The sequence below is a fragment of the Telopea speciosissima genome, chromosome 3 (genome assembly GCF_018873765.1).
Source record: "Telopea speciosissima isolate NSW1024214 ecotype Mountain lineage chromosome 3, Tspe_v1, whole genome shotgun sequence".
NCBI classification, from domain to species: Eukaryota; Viridiplantae; Streptophyta; class Magnoliopsida; order Proteales; family Proteaceae; genus Telopea; species Telopea speciosissima.
This window is the reverse complement of record NC_057918.1, coordinates 13,207,165-13,227,796: the sequence shown is the minus strand read 5'-3', so window position 1 is coordinate 13,227,796 and position 20,632 is coordinate 13,207,165. Positions and strand designations below refer to the sequence as shown.

General features: G+C 38.8%; 2 protein-coding genes across 5 annotated transcripts; one reads left to right on the top strand and one right to left on the bottom strand.

Annotated features, from left to right (window-relative positions):
- The first annotated feature begins 523 nt into the window (after positions 1-523).
- Positions 524-15,357, top strand: LOC122656200 (protein GDAP2 homolog). Of its 4 annotated transcripts, XM_043850671.1 has the most exons (15): positions 524-593; positions 718-1,051; positions 1,297-1,374; positions 2,390-2,445; positions 2,999-3,118; positions 3,206-3,276; positions 8,170-8,263; positions 9,305-9,517; positions 11,691-11,942; positions 12,219-12,327; positions 12,617-12,684; positions 13,676-13,745; positions 13,819-13,893; positions 13,984-14,075; positions 14,823-15,357. In XM_043850671.1, the coding sequence occupies exons 2-15, from the start codon at positions 728-730 to the stop codon at positions 14,896-14,898; spliced, it is 1,698 nt and encodes a 565-aa protein (XP_043706606.1). In that variant the 5' UTR covers positions 524-593; positions 718-727; the 3' UTR covers positions 14,899-15,357. The 4 variants fall into 4 exon arrangements, with proteins under 4 accessions (XP_043706606.1, XP_043706605.1, XP_043706607.1 ...); XM_043850670.1 differs by lacking the exon at positions 524-593 and having other exon boundaries at positions 633-1,051; XM_043850672.1 differs by lacking the exon at positions 524-593 and having other exon boundaries at positions 633-1,051; positions 14,757-14,869.
- A 1,559-nt stretch (positions 15,358-16,916) lies between these two features.
- Positions 16,917-20,442, bottom strand: LOC122656930 (probable mitochondrial saccharopine dehydrogenase-like oxidoreductase At5g39410). Its single transcript, XM_043851634.1, has 2 exons — positions 19,682-20,442; positions 16,917-17,743 (listed from the first exon to the last, which is right to left on the bottom strand). The coding sequence occupies exons 1-2, from the start codon at positions 20,366-20,368 to the stop codon at positions 17,051-17,053; spliced, it is 1,380 nt and encodes a 459-aa protein (XP_043707569.1). The 5' UTR covers positions 20,369-20,442; the 3' UTR covers positions 16,917-17,050.
- Between the last annotated feature and the right edge of the window lie 190 nt (positions 20,443-20,632).

Genomic DNA, 20,632 nt, shown 5'->3' with positions numbered 1-20,632 from the left:
ATCGTGAGGTCTGCGAGGAGCAGGTGTTTCTCTTCTCTTCGGCAGATTCCTTTTTATGGTGTCTTGTCTTACGGAATCAATCCTCAACTCCATGTTAGGGCTTCGTTTTCATGGTTCTTAATTCTTATTCATCGTTTTTGTTGCAAATTTCCCGAATATATCGTAATTGAGCTTCTCAAATTATATTTATAGGGATTGAAACACCTAAAATTATAAGGGTTCGTGGGTGATTTTTCAATTTAGGAAAGGAAGAATTGTGAAAACTGTATGATTATTGGTAGGAATTTCACTGTGTTTTTATTATCCTTTCAAATTAGAGTATGGATTTGGGCTTTTGATTTCATTAGTTGAGAAGTGGGTTTGATTTTATAATGGTAAATTGGTTGATACCAAATTGTTTGGCTATATAATTTAGCGGAGTTTATGTGTTCAACGATCAAAGGGTGCAATTTTTTTTTTTTTTTGGGGGCGCTTCTCTTATTGGTAGTATGTCGGTCGTGATTTAGTTTGTCTATTTTTGCAGGTGAAATCTTGTAATCAATTAGGGTTTGCAGTTTCAGAAATATTGGTCCCATTTGAGTTCTGAATTTTGAGAAAGGATTCACGATTGGGTTATAATATAGAATTCTGGTCATGTTCAGAGGAGATAGAAACGGAAATATCTCTTTGATAGGTTTTTAGAGATACGGTAACAGAGTGTTAAAAATTTTATTTTTGGGTCTGAAGTATGTACCGGAGTGTGGCTTCGGCCACTCCCCGGGGGGGAATACCTACGGACAGCGGAGAGTATGTGGTACGTCTTGATCAAGTTCCGCGTTGGAGCGACACGGAACAGAGGTCCGCTGTAGGGTACGACAATGAGGATCCTTCCTATCCTAATTGGTACTTTTCGGATCCTCTAACGTCTTCTTCCGGAGCAGAGAATGGTTCTAGTTCCAATGGGATAGTCTCAAGGTTTCCTGTGAACCATGAAATCAACTCCAAGATTTATCTTTGGCGGGGAGATCCATGGAATCTCGAGGTAGATGCGGTGGTTAATTCCACCAACGAGGTGAGCCCTCTTATGACCATGCTTTCCTCTTCTTAATGATAATTGTTTGGCATAACCCAGTTATTTTGTCTAAAGAAACTGTAATGAAGTTTTAGTTTCTTAATTCAAAACTTGGGATATGGTGAATTTGAGTTTCTAAAATGTATTAGTCTTCTATTAAAAATCACTGGCTTAAATGTTTCGCATGATGATAATTACAAATGAATCCACTTCTAGGACTCATTTTGCTCGTGTGTGGGTTGCAGAGTTTGGATGAAGCACACAGCAGCCCTGGTTTGCATGCTGCAGCTGGACTTGGTCTTGCAGAAGAATGTGCAACACTGGTAATTTAGACTTAGTTGATATTTTATCCGTTCCTTTTCCTGAGTATAGACTTCTTAAAAAAGAAAAGGTTGAAGGTGCAGCTCATGCCATGCAAAGAATTTATAGATATATTTTAGTAGCAGAAGAGGCCATGGGGTTTTAAAACAGGTCGATCTTGAAAATCCTGGAAACTGAACTTTTTTTTTTTTTTTTTTTTTTTAAAGTTTGGATAGTGCAAGTTGATGCATCTAAAAGGACAAGTGGAGTACCAAAAGGTCATGGATCAAAATAGTGAATAAAAACTTTAAAGCTTATAAATTTTCAGAATGAGTGGTCTGCATAGTGTGAAGTGAATAAATGTGAGTTGTCCCTTTGTAGTTACAAACTTACAATGCTTATTGAGGTTTTGTTAAGACGATATGGTAACAATGTTAGCTTATCGTTGTCGTTGTATTCTTGTGTTGTAATCCTGTAAGACTGTAAATCTTTTAGTTCGGGAATTGGAGTACCGCCATGTCTTTGATGAACAACGTGGAACATAACCGATTCATTTCCTGCTTTATCTAGAGGTTGGCATGAGCTTGTACTTTCATCCAGTTGCCAATTTAAGTACTTAGCATTTTCCATTACCAGTTGCAGAATCACTGTGCTTTTCTATTAGATTGCCAGCTGGTATGCTATTCTTTTTACCACATTCAAAGACCTCCCACACTCTACCATATATTAATAAGGAACCATTGACTCCAGTCCAGCGTGATGGTGTACAACATTTTGCACATGAGAACATGTTTCCGAGTCACTTTACTTCATCCTATCCAGGAAAGTTAGATGTAAAGTTATAATAGGATAAGCTGAAGTACACCAGAACTATTGGACTAGTATGGTAAGTTAGTAAAATAGTAAATAGTATAAAACAAATCAAGAAAATGAAACAGTGTAGAGCAATGATACTCTCATTGATATCTGCCATGGCTTTCTTATTTTGTGTTCTTTGTCAGGGTTTGGCAATTATTCTCTGTCTTTGTTGCTTCACAGGGTGGATGCCGGACGGGAATGGCAAAAGTTACTAATGCATATGATCTTCCTGCTCGGTAGGTGTAAAACTTGTTGATTTTTGAATATTTTTCTATTTCCAATTGGTTAAATTTTTATATCATTTTAAGGATGGGAGCAAAAGAACTTTGTTGAAGTATTCAATAAGTTCTTTTTAATTATTGTTTATTTTAGATTATATACTTAAAATTCATTGGCATTGATTCCTAGAGTATATGAGAACTTAAAACTTGAAAAATATGAATGCATACATTTTTTTCCTTCCTCAAAGAAGGCAATTCCACCAGGCCAGTCATCTTAGTCACCTAGATATTGAAGCATTATCACACCATTTTATGTGGTGTTTTCACATAATTATAGGTTGCTTAACCTGTATATGTTAGCTGGCATTTCCCATTTGATATTCATCAAATTTGCATGTCAGAACAAGCATTTGAATTTTCATGCTGCTCAGGATGTGTGTCTTTTCTATGCTATTCTTTATAATTCTTGTCTAAGAATTTTTATTTTGCCATGTTTGGTTGTTCTCTGTACAAGTTGAATGGATGGTTTGATATGGCCTGGATTAAAAAAAAAAAAAATTGTTTGCAGGAGGGTTTTTCATACTGTCGGTCCAAAGTATGCAGTCAAATATCATACTGCTGCAGAGAATGCTCTGAGTCACTGCTACCGGTCATGCCTTGAGCTTCTCATTGAGAATGGACTTGAGAGGTTATCAGCCTTGTCCCTCTCTTATGTTCATCCTTTCCCTTGTGAAGATTTGTGCAACTTATTTTATCTTGACTTCTCTGAGTGCAGCATTGCTATGGGTTGTATATATACGGAGGCTAAAAATTATCCTCGTGAACCAGCTGCACACGTGGCAATAAGTAAGCCAGCCATTCCCTAATCTCTTTCTATTTTATTTGTCATTTTTTATGCTTCCGTGTATCTGCAAAATACTGCTTGAAATGATCTGGATTTATGTAGGCAGAAAAATGTAGAAACATACTTACATGTGGTGTTTGGGATGTACATATATAGGCCTGATGGGGAGCATTGAACAATGAAAAGAAGCATAGTTACAAATTGGGGTGGGGAAAGAAAGAAATAAAGAAAAACACTCAGGGTGTAGGACAGGATGGGATACCATACTAGACATGTATTGATGCACCCGGCCAACCCTAATCCTAGATTAGGAATCTATGTATCAATCACTGCAACACAGGCCCAGGTCTAGGATATTCTCATGACAAACCAGGGGTGACTGCTGAGATACTTGCCTGGTTGTATGTTCTAGTAACCTGTGATGGGAGAATAGAAGGGGAATATGGTAGGAAATAAGGGAGAGAAAAGATAGGGAATATGGTAGGAAATAAGGGGGGAGAAAAGATAGGGAGAAAGGAGGAGAAAACCAGATTAGTAGAGATAGAAAGGAAGAGGGGTCGATCTGTCTAAAGGGGAACAAGAGAGAGAGAGAGAGAGAGAGAGAGAGAAAGATAGAGAAAAGAGGAAGCCTTCTCTCGACTACTATCTCAAATCCAAATTATGTATTCAATTCGACACGTAAGCAAGTAGGCCTCTTAACTTGCTAAACTAATAAAACCCAAAACGTAAACTTAGTCTAATAGGACTCTTCTACTCGAGACAAAACTAATAGCTAAGGAATGGGCCCCACAAGACCCCCACGCTAGCTAGGATCTATTATTTAACTAAACTTCTCTTTACACAGAATACCAATAGGCCCCACTAATAAAGAACTTAAATAAAATGCTATGACACCTAACTAAGGACTCAAACAGATTTAGCAGCTATTCTATGTCTGTAACCTACATTAGTACAATACAACCAAAATACAAAGTACAATCAAAGGTCCAAAGCAGGGTGTCAAGCCACAATTGATGGTAGAAAGAAACAATAATGCCTATTGATTTTAACTTCTTTACAAGTAATAACAATTAAAAACTGAAGTAAGACATTCTAATAATAAAATAACCTAAACTGAACCTCCGACCATAATAGGCCACACAACTTTAACCAACCAGCGTTTAAAAGAAAATTTTAAATAAAGACCCCCTGAAAATTGAAGTCTCATACAAACCCCTGAGAATGAACAGAGACCCTTTCTACTAGCTTTTATTGACCAGCTTTGGATGACCTGTAATGCTTAGGTTTTAGCTTTCATAGTCTGTCATATTTGTTCAGTCAATCCAATGCTGTTGTATCAATTTTCCCCTCAATGGATGAGGACCAAATATGCCGTCCGATTCAACACAATGGAAGAGAAATGATCCTGCTGCCCTCTTGAGCTTAACGACTAGGAGCATAGCTGTCATGACATCCAGGCGACCCAAGGAGTTGGAGGGGGCCTGGACACAAGATGGCTAAGGCACCTGGACGCCTAGACGATGCCTTAACAATTATGGGTAGGAGGTCCTTGGTGGAAAGAAGCTTCATCTCTACCCCTCTATGCTTGAAGAATAGGTATTCTCATACTCATTGCGCTGGACCTTCTTGTTGAAAAGCCATGGTCTCTCAAGGAGAATGTGACAAACTGATGCAAATTCATTATCAAAATAGGCTTGTTTTATTAGGAATAAGTATAGGGTTGGGTTCTATACATGTTGGGCCTTTGATCCCATGGGTTTTCTATGTAATATGCTACTTTTATGGATCTAAAGTATGGGTAATAGGGTTGCATACGGAATTAGTTATTTTAGTTCCATACTTAGCTTTATTTTGGTGTTTTTGTTCATAAATTGAACCGGTTCAACCAATGGTTCAATTTAAGTGATCTTAGTAGTTTTCTTTTAAGTGTTTAGTGGGGCTGGATTAGGACTTTGTTTTGAATCTATTTCAATTCCCTAGTCAGTTTAAGTTATTTAATAGTTAAGGTTTGGGTTAACTTTTTCCTTTTTAGTGTAGGATTCTATTTTTGAGTCTTTTATATAAGGTTGTAAGGGTATTAAGTACTGAAGGCGAATTTTGATAATGAAAAAGCTTTTTGCTGCTTCTTTCATTAAAGATTTGTCTGGAGTTTGATCAAGGTTGGTGGGATTGGTGTTTGATCCAATCGACACCTTGCGGTGGGAAGCCCGGGTGGTTTGTTGAAGGAATCGATGTTTGATCCGATTGACACCTTCCGGTGGGAAACTCAGGTGGTTTGTTTTGTTTCTCTTTTGAAGCTCTCCATTATTGTTCTACTTGAATTTGACTCTATGTTTGAGGTTGACGGTAGTTCTTCTGCTTACTAAATCTATGATTTATTACCCCATCCCTAACCTAATATAATTGTTCCCATTGTTCTCTTGGTTTCCCCATATGTTTTATTTCCCATTGTTCTCTTGGTTTCCTCATATGATTTATTTCCCATTGTTCTCTTGGTTTTCTCATACGATTTCTCGCCCCCATTGTTCTCCTGGTTTTACCCTAAAACTGATTCACCTTTTGATAAAAGATCCTGGTTTGGTTTCTAGTTTGATTATTCAAACCTAGGACTACATTACAAACCTTCAAAGGAAGTACGTTACATTGCATTGTACCCACTGACCCTAAAAGAGCGTCTGATGTAAGACTGTATACCAAAGGTAATAGTCCCAATAAAAGATAGTCCTCAAACTCCAATAAATTCAGGTGGGAAAACTCAGACTTAGGTAGGGAAGATAAGCAGTCAAATCTGAGAATAAACTTCACTGGCCAGAAATGCAAACAGAAGTAGGTTAACAAATTAGAAGGTAGAGTTCAAATAGGGAATTGAGGTTAGGAACCAAACCAGTCAGCAGATGGCTACCAAACCTGGGTCGAGTGGGGTAGGTAATGGAGAGAACCTTTGCTCCAAAGTTCAGCCATTTCTGATGGGTAATGGCTGAGATATGAAGAGGATCCCAATATCGAAGGTTAGATGAAAACTTGCAAACCAGTAGGAGTTTGGATCCCAAACAAGAATCGAGTGGAGCTCTCTTTGACAGGGTTCAGCCCTCCAAATCTCTGCTGAATCTGAGCACTGACTGCTGAGATGTTAAATCTTGAAGTTGATGGAGAAAACTGAGCAGGACAGCAGAGCCGCAGGGTGTTCAAGGTTCCCTTTGGTTGGATGCAGCAGCAGCAGTTCTTGGGTTGATAGAAGGACTGATTCTGATCTTCAAGATGTTCTCCAGCAATAGCTTTGCAGTCAATAAAGGGCAACAGAGGTAGAACTCGATGGAGAGTAAGGGGATAATGGGAGAAAGGGGGTAGGGATGGGCTTTCTCAGCACTTGGTCTCTCACCCACAGCTATCCCAGCTGTTGAACAGGGAATGTTCTCCCATAATCGATGGCAAGCATGGCCTGAAAATTCTATTATTCAATTATGTTCCTTCCTTACAGTAAGGGGCCTATTAATAGCTTAGACAAGCTTACAAAATAGACACTTCCTAAAATAGAAACTAACTGAAAATAGAAAGTAGGAAATAGAAACAACTAAAACCTAGCAACTTATTGAAAATAGAAACTACTAAGGCTTTATAATCCAGCCTTCTAAAACAAAAGGAAGGACACTAAAATAGAAACTAGGCAACTAGGAGTTTGACTAGTCAAAGACCAGTCTTGTGAAAATTGTGGGCACACTCTTGGGTCTTCTAGAAGGCCAGCTGGACTGCCTCGATTGGGTCCTTCTAGGCTGGTTCGAGCTGGTTCAGTTCTGGTCCATTGGAGACTGGTTCGATGGGCTGGCTTTGGTGATGCTGGTCAGTCTTGGGATCTACATCAGCGTCCCATTGCACGTGGCTCCCACTACTGCAGGGTTTGGGAGGGGCAAATGTACACAGCCTTACCTCCTGTGCTTCGTAGGAGAGGCCGTTTCCAAGTTTTGAACCTGCAACCAACAGGTTGCAATAGTGCAACTTAACCATTGCGCCAAAGCTCGCAACTTAACTGTATCCACTAACCCTACCAATAGAATATGTGAGCTTCTCATGAATTTGAGATTGGTGGTGTTCACCCAAGCAACTTTGTAGGGGTTATAGGATGTGACTTTGTCTTCAACCTAAGTTCACGAACTTCTTTCGAAACAACATTGGTACAACTCCCACTGTTAATCACCATTTGCAAAATTAGTCATTGCGCCTCATTCTTGCCTAGAAAATACTGTTATGATTCTAATCATTTTTAAAGATTGTATGCCGCAGAGAAAAAAGGGAGGAAGCTTAGAGAACGATTTGGGTGGGGGGGGGGGGGGGGGGAGGGGGTTAGAAAGAAGAGTCCCACACTCAAGTTTCCAATAAAAATAATTCCAATTCTAGTCACTGTTGATGGGGGGGGGGGTTAAACCTCTTAAAATGAAAAAGAAACTAGAATTTCTGTTGACTTTAACTTCCTGACAAGTAATATCAATAAAAAACTGAAATAAGACCAGACTTGGCCTTATAGCTTTAACAGCTGGGTTTTAACATAATTTACAAGAGAATATTACATAAACACCCCCTGAAAATTAAAGAATTACAGAAAGACCACGGGAATTAACAGAAAATCATTTTTTCTACTAGTTACCATCAACCGGACTTGGATGGCCTTTACTGCTTAGGCTTTAGCTTCCAAAACCTGTCATATTTGTTCAGCCAATCTAATGGTACTGCATCATCGAAAACATCTCCAACCTATGGACTCTTGCTTGGTAAAACATCTGTTTGTGTGTGTGTGTGTTTTCCTCACCCATTTCCTTGGATTTGTAATTATTGCATCTTTTATCTTTAGTTTGCAATTATTTTGTTCCTCTGTTCTCTTTTCTAATTTCATCTGGAACCAGGGACTGTAAGACGGTTACTGGAGAAGCAGATGGATAAAATAACAGCCGTTGTTTTCTGTACTTCCACATCATCTGATACTGAAATATATAAAAGGTACTTCAGTTCTGTTGCTTCTTATACTGTATTCCTCAATGGTCCATTTATTTGAATAATTTAACTGAGTACAATGAATAACTGAGTAAATAGGGGTGAAAGTTTCCTCCACGGCCATTGAGATAAGCTTCTCTACACGATCCACCTTTTTGAGCTGTATGGCATGTCGGATGGGACCTAGACAGGTGTGGCAAAACCCGACGTGACACGATCCAGTAGTTCTGTGTTCAGGTCGGATTTGGGACAAAAGATTTCATGCCGTGTTTGGGTTTACATGCTGTGACCTAAATCAACCCAAAACGACCTGAAAATTTATTTAGTTCCATTTTTTTTTAACGGGGTTATCATTTCTAATTCCACAAATTATGATATGGGAGTCGATCTCTTCATGTTTGTACACTTATAAAGAGTTTTGTGTGATTCTGTTTGACCATTTTTTTTTAAAAATTTGGAAAAACAATTCCAGTTCGGGTTGTTTTCATGTCAGACATTATTGTTGTGTGAAATTATGTTGTATTCGTGTCAGGATTGAGTGAACATGATTAATTTCTGGGTCGTGTCCGGCCTAGGATGCTCTTTAACCCAAACATGAATTTGACCTGACCTGACCCAACCCAAACAATGATCTTTGGACACCCTAGATCCAGATTAAATGGACAGGTAGACCCCACCTGCTCCCATGTCAAGTTTCAGCCAAAACGAGATTAGCTTAGTGGAAAAAATCAAGTTTTGAAAATTGAGGGCTACTGAGAGAAACGACTACGGAGAGGGTGGGATGTCAACACAAGGATGCATGCCAATACATATAAGTGGGGTTACATAATTGAATTTGGCTCTGCGATTTGACTTGTGGCCAATCCAGACCATGCTCTATCTATCCAATGGTTCGTATTGCCACATCATCCTACTACATGGCAGAACTGGGTGGACTGTGTAAAGGACATTATACCAATAAATGATAGTTTTACTAGCACTTATTTGTGGTTTATATTATGAATTCTACTTGTAGCTTTTTTATTTCTAATCCATTTTACCTTGCAGACTACTTCCACTTTACTTCCCTCGGGATAAACATGAGGAAGAAGTTGCAGTGTCAAAGCTTCCTGCAGATGTTGGGGATGAGAATGGTGAGACAATATTAGATGAACGGAAGATCAGAATAAAATCTTTGCCTGCTGTAACTAGTTCAGCTCCTAAACCCCCTGTGGATGTAGCAGATCTTCCTGTCAGTGATGTTGGATTGACAATGAGACGGTTAGTGGAATTGCATATATTCTATTATCATCTTTTAGTAAGATAGTTGGTGAGGAATTATGCCCATAGTTATTGAAATGAATGTGTTTATAATGTGAAACCAGATCCTTGTATTATATTGATACTTTTTAGCCTTGTATACTGCATAGTGAAGGTGATTCAAACTTTCTATATCAAAAGATATAGTAATTTAATACAGGAATTAATCAGATCTTGAGCTAATTTTGCATTGTTTGGCATTGGTGGATTCGTTGAGCATACTCTTGTGATTGCTTGCTTCTAGAAATTTATACTTTGTCAGTCATTGATGCTGAAACTTACTCTACTTACTTTTCATATTTGTTACTTTTAATAACTTTAGCATTTCTTTTCCTGACAAGTTTCATTGAAAGCAATTCCTCATGTGCTAAGAAACTGAGCAAAGAGATAATTGATTAGCTGTTCTTTGAACATACAAAAAATGTTTGAACAAAAGTGTAGATCATTCCTCATGCTACTGAATACATCTATTATCACCATCAATAGAGGAAAAAGTTAATTTTCCTTTTACACCTCCAAGGCTCTAATTTTTTTACACTTCAATGCTATTTTTTCGGTTAGTGTTAGATCTCGTTAAATATATAAGTTTGATTCAACAGATTAGTGTGTCAATTAAGTGATAGTAACATCTGATATTACATTTTTATGCAAGATAAGGCATGGGTTTTTGATGCAGTATCACTTGACTGGTTGGTCCAGCATGATAGGCTTTGGAGACCCAAACCCAGACAGAACCGGTCCAATGGTTTTTGGTCCAACAAGGGTGGAAGTACTATATTAGTTTATTTAGTAGTTTATTTATTTCAGTCTTTTACTTGTTTTGGGTTGACTACATGGGAGTTGGATAGCGTTGGAGTTTGAATTGCAAGTTGCTATTTTCAGTTTCAGAGTTAGAATAGGAGTCTTGTTATTTTCTTCTTTATGTACTTGCATTGTAACCAACGTTGGAACAGATTGAATAGAGAACATTGTTTGGTTGTTCATCAGTGAGAGTGTGAGTTTGTGCGTGAGATCCCCCCCCCCCCTCCCCTACAAGTCCGAGTTTCTTCTCAAATTGTCTTTCTCCTTACCGGCCCTCCATCAATTTCTGAGGTGTGAGGATCATTGTTGGGACAGGGATAATCTTTTACCAAGTGAAGGAACTGTGGTTTTCCTACTGAGGCCAGAGCCTAGGACCTGTTTAAGTGAATGACTTTGTTGTTTCCACTATGATCGCTTCATTTGACAACCATTTGGTTGGAGGGGTATCAAGTAGCCTATTGCGATGGTTTAGGGCTAGTAGTTAAAGAATATAGGGATTTATTACGGATTTTTAATGGAGATTTTTGGTTGTAGGGATATCGGTTAGCCTATTGGGAGGGTTTATGACTGCTACTCTGCTAGCTAAAGAATATAGTAGGGATATAGGGCTGTAATATATCAAGAAAGTTTTGTTTAAAGTAGATGAAGGGGTTTGGTGGAAATGTTTATCTGAGGGTTATAGGTAGCTGGTTCGTTAAATATAGGTTTATGTGGGGCTCTAGAGGATTCTTATGAGTCTTGGTAATTATAATTGTTTATCTGGACATTTATGTTATGATATCTGGGATAATGTTTCTCTAGATTAGTTCCCACAAAACTGGCAAAATAAACCATTGTGGTCATTGTATTGGTTTGTGAGAGAGGCCAATTATATCAGGTTTACTAGGCAGGTCATTCAGACCTTGAGCACAAAATGACAATTCCTGAATGACCTTACTTTCTGATGCAAAACTAGCCCTGCAGCACATTTGTTCAGGGGATTTTGGATGCATTGCAATGAAAGGATGAGCTGCAGCAGACATGCAGTGCTTATTGGCCAATTAATTTCTCCCCAGTTGTTGATTCCTCTCTTTATGGATATTTTAACCCTCTCCATCACATAAATAAATATTTGTGTAATTGACTCACATGGCTTCCCGCTCTCTCTTGCTCTCTCTCTGCGCAGTTTAGCTTACAGTGCGCTCAAAGATGTATATCTCTTGCTCCAAAGAGCATTTTCTTTATATTACTCATAGTGGTCTTTTGGTTCTTCTGTAGTGGAAATCTGTATTTTATTGCTTGGTCTCTTTTCCTTTTACATCGACTTCTCACTGGAAGATTATAATGTTGACAGGAATTCATCCTATTTGGATTCCTATCTGGATCCTGCATTTATGTCCTTAATTAAAGATCCTGATCAGAGGCGCAAGGAACAGTGGGAGAAAGCTGCTCAAGCACAGAACAATTTTAATTGTGCTAAATTGCTTGGGTTTGGTGACCTTGGTGGCCCTCCTTTATCTGCTGCTGAAGAATACTCACTTCATTCTAGATATCTCGCTAAAGCAAATTCTCTTAATGTTTCCGAAATTGCAGAAATGAAGATTGTGTAAGTATCTGTGTAATATTTCTCTTCACTTGCAAATTTATATATTTTTATTGATTTCAGACATCATGTTATGTTAATTCGCATTCCTTTTGGAAGTCTTCTTATACTGTGTAATTAATGTCATTGGTTATATAGGCCATCATTTTTTGTGCAATATGATTTCTATTAATATGTGTAAGTTTCCTGTTTTTGAATAATTTACAGCCAGTTTAAGTGCTCTCTAGTGCTATTTTGATGTTCTGGTATTTATATAGCTTTTCATTTCTGCTATTTCAGATATCGTGGTGGTGTAGACAGTGAGGGGCGTCCAGTAATGGTTGTTGTGGGAGCTCATTTTTTGCTTCGTTGTCTTGATCTAGAGCGATTTGTGCTTTACGTAGTAAAGGTATCAAATTATGTCTTGCTTCATTGCAGGATTGTTAGCTTGTGAAATTCTCCTGTCCCAATTGAAAATTTTAATGGCTACAATCGTCTTAGATCCATAAATTGCTGAATCCCCATACATTCCTAAATTTTCCCCCCCTATTCTTTCCTGCTTGATTTAATGTTTCCAAATGCATGTTTTTCTTCTTGATTCTTTGATTCTTGCCTTGTGGTTCAAGTTCCATTGCTATGCTAATTTTCTGTTGGTCTGTTTGGACTTAAACTGTTCCATTGACCATAAAAATTTTCAGGAGTTTGAGCCCATAGTACAGAAGCCTTACACTATTGTTTATTTACACTCTGCAGCGTCCTTACAGCTGTAAGTATGGTATGATTGTCTTGCAGTAACATTAAATAAATCAGGCTATTGATTTCTACATGAATTGTGTAACTAAGTTTGTCATGCATAGATCGATTATAATTGCTGACAGATCTCTTCTGGAAACTTGTATATAACATAAGATTGTGGACCTGGATTTCCTAAATGGCCATTTAGGAAAGAATCTCCATAATGTGCACCTAGTTCTGCCACATGGTAATTGGCAGGTCAGATCGGGCTGAAATTTTTTGGACAGGTAGACCTAGGGTCCCTTGCTCATATGCCAAATTCAGACCAATCTGGTTTTTCCAAGTGGCAAAACAAGGAAATGAAAGATCTGGGACTACCAAGAGGGTTAACAGGACTATAATGGGGGTGCATTGACTTACATGGAGGGAAGTGTTTGAATTTGATGCGAGATTTGACACATGGCCTATTCAGACCATTTCGTAGATATCCAACGGTCAGATTTGCTACATCACTCTTCCATGTGTTGAAACTAGGTCTGCCCATGAGGAGATCCTTTCCTAAACAGCCGTGTGGGAAACTTTTTGTAATGATTGTCATTTATCGTAAAAAAAATTGGAGCTTCTGTCTCCCAGTGTGATGAGTATTGCTAGTGTGCATTTATTTTTTACTCCTATTGATAAATGATATATCTGAGTTTTCCTGGAAATAGTTCAATTTTGGAAGAGCCAACATGAAAATCTCTCAACACAAACTCCTTCCTGCGGTGCTCCCCCTGGCAACCCTCGACCAAAAAAAAACACAAAAAAAAAACTGATGTTTCCCTGCTTCCACTTGATATGTAGTTGTTACTGGGAAATGCTATCAAGTGATACTGCCTGACAAAAATCTGAGGGAACCTTTGAATATTTTTTCTTATTACCATTTAAGTTGGAGAGAGATCTGCAGTTTGGTTCTAAATATGTGAAATCCTCTAGAGCTTTTCATCGCATGATTCTTCTTTTATTTTCTGTGGACTAAACAGTCAACCAGACCTGGGATGGATGAGGAGATTGCAACAAATACTTGGTCGGAAGCACCAGCGTAACCTGCATGTATGCAACTTAATTATCCCATCTGTCTAGGATCACTTTGTCTCTGAATCTGATTTCTTCTTTTTTGATGTAGGCAATATATGTTCTTCATCCAACGTTTGGATTGAAGACAGCAATTTTTGCTCTGCAATTGTTTGTAGATTCTGTGGTACGTCTTGAAATGTTTCCCTTATTTATCAATTGATTAGAGAATTTCCTGCATTCAGTATGAGCCTGAAGCTAATGTCTTTCTCATTAGGTCTGGAAGAAAGTAGTATATGTTGATCGACTTCTGCAGCTATTCAAATATGTTCCTCGTGAGCAGTTGTCAATCCCTGATTTTGTGTTCCAGTTGAGTTTTTCTGTTCTTTCCTTTCATATAATTGGTTGGGCTTATGTCCTATTGCTGTTAAAGGGGTGCAAACAGGGCTGGATGGACAATTGATGTCTTTTAACATGCCCAGTCGTTTGTGGGTGGGGCCTAGTTGCAACCTACTGCTTAAGATACATATCGGTGTATTAAAGTACTGTCGGACTGGACAATCTTACTGCAGTTCTTGAGTGATACTCTCATAAACTGAAACATTCCTGTTTTGAATCCATTTGGATCATCGGATCATTCAGATCACGGACCTTTTTCCTTAAATGATTCAATTCCCAGACCTTTTTCATTGATCCCGTATGTCTCTCTCCTCCGATGAAGGGTGAGAGATTGTAGGATCATCACACCAAAATGTAGACTCTGTCTGGTTGCAAGAGAAATAAAGGGAAGGGAACTGAAATTATAGTGAAACTAAGATGGAAACTTTTGTAATCATTGTCATTGTGTAACTAGACATTCCAAAACTAAATATAAAAGTTTATTACATTTTGGAATCAAATTCTTTAAAATTTAAGAAGGAAAATAAAGATTCCACTTGAAAAGTTTGTTTATCATATTTAGCAATAGTTTAAGGTAGATATCAATCATGATGACAAAAGTTTCCATTTTCCTTTTTAAACTGATTTCACTTCCCTTTATTTTGTGACTAGATGGAACAATAAGGAAGTTAGGGAATTGTTGTGGGTTACAACCTGTGAGTGAGCTGGTTTTTGCAGGCATGATCTTGAAGTCAATGGAGGAAAGGGTCTTATTGTGGACCCCAGAACAAAATATGTATATCAGCGACCATAGAGATGTCATTCACAGCATAAGCAGGATCTGAATTTCAGTTATTTGCTATCTTCTCTGTTTTTTTTTTGTAGGTTGAGTTTGGGGTTTGTACCATTAGTAGCTTTCTGCATGGTTTTTTTCTGTAATTTTTTCTTAAAATTTAATGTTCTTTATAATTTCATATCATAAGATGGAATAAATGTCTTTTCGTTTTTGTATACTAGATGGTTTCCTCGTCCCCCAAACTTTAGGTACGGGGATAGTTGAATGTTGAAGATTGGTTTTTCTGACTTATTATGTCTGGGAAGAAAAAAAAGAGAAATGTACAGGGGTAGAACAGGAAGTGGATTATATCTTCTCATTTATTTGATTTATACTTATTTGCTTTTCCTTGGCCTCAATCTTCCCTTATGTTGTGTGTGTGTGTGTGGTGCAGAAAAAATTAATGGAAAGTGAATTTACCAGAATGCTTTTGGTATCTGGCATCTTTGTCATGACCATAATTGGCATAACGTTTGCTAGTTCTCTGCTCCAGGAGTATCCCTCAATTTTTTGATTTCCAGAGAGAGCCAGAGGGAGCATCTGAGATTGACTTCTATTTTTGTGTGGGATTTTATTTAATGAAATACGAGGTTTTCATCTCAGGAAATGTGAGTTTTAAAACTGCTAGTGCCCATGATGATGCCTTGTCTGAAAGGTCACGAGGTTCTTTGAGTGCAGTGAATAGTTTTTTTTCGAAACCCCCCTCTCCTCCACCGAGCACTTCAGGTGGAGATGAAGAGAGAAAGCATAGTTGGTGCTCTGTTAGGGTAAGCTTTTGTGGTGATAGTGCAGTTGTAGCAGTCTAACGGTGGAGATGTAGTGGTTCTTCTGCTTGGCATGGGGAGGCCATCCCGTATTTAGTCCCACCAACTATGGCCAGTCGTAAAACTTGCAGAGTTAAATCATTCATCCAACTTCCTCCAATGGCCCATCTGTTTTCGTTAGAAGTTCGAATATATCCTCAATACCAGCAAAATTGTTTTTTTTTTGTCTTTCTTAGTGAAGCTGAGGAGATGGAGAAAGGAACATTGGAACAAGTATTGCGAGGATATTCTGTAGGGTTCTGTCTCCCCATCTCATCTTGTATATATATATTTTTTCTGTTGCAAAGATTAAAAAGATATTCTATTTTCTTTCCTATTTAGTATGGCAATTAAAAATCAAAGAGGGATTGGTACAAAGCCTAAATGTAATTTTCCCCTTGTGAGAGAGTGTGGATGATCTAATCGTAGGTGTTTAATAAGAGAGTGTAGTATTACGGGTGCAATGTGAGAGGGTAAAAGTTGGGGGTGGGGGTTCTACCAATTAGGGCCCTCCCTTCACCAACCTCCAATGGGATGGTCTCTATAGGGTTTATAACTATTCTGTCTACTACATGATGCTTGCCTAGCAAACATTTAGACCCACCAGTTGTTTGGCAAGTTCCGATTTGTGAACCCAACAATGTTAACTAACAATGGTGAACATTATTAAGACCTCCTTTTTTCTTTTTCTTTTTTTATGGAATTATGCCCCGGATTTTTTTGCTGGTCTTGTTATCTTGTATGACTTTTGCTTCCTGCCTAACCCATAATTACAGCCCCATCAGGTCTACACTTGGCTCGAGTACTTAATATGTCAATGTTCAGCTAGAGGCCCTTCCAGCCTGCCCTGTTATAGTGCCAATTAAACACTTACGCCTTCAGCCAGGTAATCAAGCCGTGAAAAAATTTCTCTCCATAGTTCATGCAGAAAAAGAAGGGAAAACTTATATGTTTGGTGCAGCAGGCTTGCACATTTTTGCTTGTTAGTCTTCTTAGAGAATCAGTGACATAACCAACCCCTTGGTATCTTGAATGTTTTGTTTTTCATGTATGCAGCCTTGAGGTCCAAGGTTCAAGGCTTGGTTGAGAGGAGAAGTTGAGAAAAAAAATAAAATCAGTGACATACTGTTATCAAGACACACATCAATTAGTGGCATAATCTCATCAAGCTCCCACAAATACAACCACAAGGGAATGGTTAAATTTAAACCTGTATTTATTGCACTGCCTCTATCAGAAGTTCATAACTGGACACTCAGAACTCTTTGGCTTTCCATTTACTGTTAAAACTGCTTGAAAGATGAAACATCTAGTTAAGATTGTAGAGACTAGACAGGAACAGCATTCTTTGATATGATATCGAAGGATATCCCATGTCGCTGTAGTCGTTCCTGGAGATCAGTTGGGCCAAAAACAATCCCAGGGGAGAAGACACCTCCTTTGGGCATGTCGTTACGCTTGTTTAATACAAGAAGAGCGCACTGAATTAAGATAATAGGAGTGGTCAAGTATCCGACTTCTGGTCCCATAACTCTGGTAATTATCTCTGTATCTGGTTTTCTGTTTCCCTGTGATGCAAGACTAGCATCACTGTAACCATGTCCAATGAACCACATTTTGAATGTAGCACTTTCAACTTCTTCCTCAGTCGGACCCTTCTTCCTAAACCACCCAAGGCTGAAAACAGAAGGAAACTTTAAGAGTAGCCACCTCCCAAAAGCAGTTCTTCCAAAGAGACCGATGGAGATTCCAACAGTGATAAATCGTAGAACGCCCAACAGAGACTTGGAGCTTATCTTCACCCCAAAATGGGTTGGCTTCACCTTTGACCAGAAGTTCTTTCTATACTCCATCTGCTCCTCAGTTTCATCAACCCCAGGAAGGCCATGTGGATTATCCTTTAAAATTGCAAGTGTTCTTCGTACAACAATGGAGTCTGCTGATGGTAATTTAACAGCCCAAAGGCCAAGTGTCTTCTGGTGATCTATTGTTGGTCCATTCGGAGGAGGGGGCCCAGGAATCTGCAGAAAAACAGCTTTTAACATCAGATGTGAATGCCCATTATGACTAAGTTACATAAATAGAGGATAAAGTTGATGGTGAGTACCAACTTAACCTAAACCATTAATGGATTCCTTTTGTATGTTACAATAGAAGTACGAAGAATTTTTCTTCCTCTTCTTGTACTGTACTCATAACAAATATACTTACAAAAGATTGCTCCAGTTCATATTATTTAGCGCAGCTAGAGACATCCTGTTCTCAGTTCCTCAGTTTTGAACTATGGGATTTTGTACCATGATTGCTGTCTTGTTTTTACAACTGATTGAAATTATGTGAGGAGCGGACCTTTGAAATCTCATGTCTACCTCATTTTTACAACTGATTGAAATTATGTGAGGAGCAGACCTTAGAAATCTCTAATCTGGGATCCATCAGACAATGGTTCTTGATCCTTGTCCATTGCCGGAGACCTAGACAACTGCTTCCACCCTGATGTTAAGTATACCTCATTGCCTCCTGAACTAAGATATTTCTAAATACACCATAATATAACATTCCAGAAAAAAAAAAGGGTAATTAGAAACCGAAAATAAAAGTTCAGCTTGGGGTGGCGATTCCTGACACAAGTTACTAACTTGACATGAATATAACAAATGGATAGCAGGTTCAGGTCAGCCATAATCATGTTTGGGTCCAGTTCAGCTCAAAATGCCTAACCCTTTTTCTGAAAGGGTCATGTTTGGGTTCAGCTGTTGAGGGTCCATAACCCTCTCAACCCCTCTTTACCTTATAAAATTTTAATAGTACTGAGGTTAGTTATATATATATTTTTTTAAATGGTGTGAATCAATTTAGGCTGTCAAGTTTTACAGGCTACTCGAAAAGGTCATGTTGAGTTAATCACCTTGGCATGTTGAATATGTTGAACAGAACATGAACCATTTAATAAACAGGCAGAGGTGTCATGTTCATGCTACAAGGTCAATAAACAAGCCATGTTCACGTTCAAGTTTTCAATGCTTATAAATAGGTTGTGTGCCATTGACAGCCACATGCGAAATTGCCTCTCACTGTAACAAAGAATTGGACTGGTTGCATTGTTGACAATGTTGCTAAGAAACCAGTAGGGCTAGAGGCAATGCACTAATACACATTCTTCCTAGTGTAATGCACAAATACTACCTTCGATTCAAACAAAAAGAGACAAGAAAATGGGTCCAGGAGGCAACAACCAATCCCCCTCCCAAAAAACTGACATACAGGCCACACATCATCTGAAATAATCAAAACAAAATCTCCATGACAACACTAATGAATATAATCTGATACCCATAACTCAAAATCTGCAACTATTAGTATGGACAAAGAAAGGACAAATGACACCTGCTCGCAGAAAAGAAAATTCTCCAGTGTAATGAACCAGTATATTTCCAAGATGGAAAGAGAATTCAGAATCAAATATATGGGAGTGCTCTTTTAGATCAGTAAGTAACATGAGTTTACAGTTGCATAACGAAGGAAGCAACAGAAAAACCATGGAAATGTCGAGAGGGTAAAATCATACCACAAAGCAACCCATATGAAGCATCAAAGGAAATCAAGAAAACCCATGTCCATACAGACATGCAAAGAGGGTTTCAAAAGCAGAAGCCCCTCCATTCTTTCTTTCAATAATTATTGCTTCACTTGTATATCTACCCAATGTTATACAGATTCCTTCACAAAAGGAATGAGTATGGCAATGCAATAAGAAGACTAAGAATCCAAATCTGAAAAGGGCTAATAATGCCAAGCTTCACAAGCTGCAGGTCTGCACATAAAAAGGTTTGTGCTCTATCCATGGCATGATGTTATCTGACATGTTTCAATACTCTCAGAGAAGTCCAGTCAACAGTAACATTTCACATTGAAAGTTGAAACACAGGAAATAAAGGAGACAGAAGAAAAGGTCTTACCACCGGCCTAGCTCTTCTAGGTCTAGACCTACGCAATTCCTGCAACTGCTTCATGTTGGCTACACCCAAAACGGCCGACTCAAAGGTCCCGAAATTCCCAACTATCCTCATGTCCGACTCTAAACTCACATATGCCTCAACCCTGTTCGGTATCGACGGTTGTTCCCACTGCCTAGAATTGAACATCAAACCCAGTTCCGCCGGAATCGAATCAAACCCACATGCGGAAACCACCAAGGAGCCCTTCTCCGCTGCCTTGTCGTGGTACAGTACCTCCATTCTTTCCATGAATTCAGGCTCACCACATATGTCCAGGTAATCGCAACCCATTTCGACGCAAGTAGAGACGACGGGCTCTCCGTAAAGGCGAAAGGGGCCGACGCAGTTCAGGACGAGCTTGGTTTTGATGCAAAGCTCTCGAAGCGAAGCAGGATCGGAGATGTCGGTTTTGATGAGGGGAATGGAAGGAGGCGATGCCGGGTGAGCTGCCCATTTCAGAGCATCATCCAATTTGCCAAGATTCCGGCCAGCGAGGGCTATGGTTTTGAGGGGAGATGAAGGGGTGTTGAGGAATTTCAGAGCTTCCCGTACTACGTATTTGCCTGTAAAACCAGAGGCGCCGAGGATTACCAAGTCATAATAGTTATCGAGCTTGTGCTCTTCGTGTTGTTGTTGATGCACTTCCATGTCTAATCTAAGGAGAATTTGGTCGAATTGGGATTTGGGATCCGGAGCTGATGGGAGAGAACGAACAATTGGAAGAGGAGGAGCTACTACGAAATGAATTAAAAGCACTTCTGTTCTGTGGAAGAAGCTCCGAAGAGAAGAGCAGCAGTTGATCGCCGAGTGAGTTTAGGAAGGTTAACTAATCTCCTAATCACGGTTTTAGTATTAATATTAAAAAAATAAAAATTGATAATCATGGCAAGCAAACTATGACAGAAGGTAGCA

Bases quoted from the DNA above. Each gene is read 5' to 3' on its own strand.
- LOC122656200 (XM_043850671.1), top strand. From the start codon at position 728: ATGTACCGGAGTGTGGCTTCGGCCACTCCCCGGGGGGGAATACCTACG. The intron at 13,746-13,818 runs GTATGCAACTTA...TTTTTGATGTAG, and splicing joins AGCACCAGCGTAACCTGCAT to GCAATATATGTTCTTCATCC. The intron at 13,894-13,983 runs GTACGTCTTGAA...CTTTCTCATTAG, and splicing joins AATTGTTTGTAGATTCTGTG to GTCTGGAAGAAAGTAGTATA.
- LOC122656930 (XM_043851634.1), bottom strand. From the start codon at position 20,368: ATGGAAGTGCATCAACAACAACACGAAGAGCACAAGCTCGATAACTAT. The intron at 17,744-19,681 runs GTAAGACCTTTT...GTTTTTCTGCAG, and splicing joins CTAGAAGAGCTAGGCCGGTG to ATTCCTGGGCCCCCTCCTCC.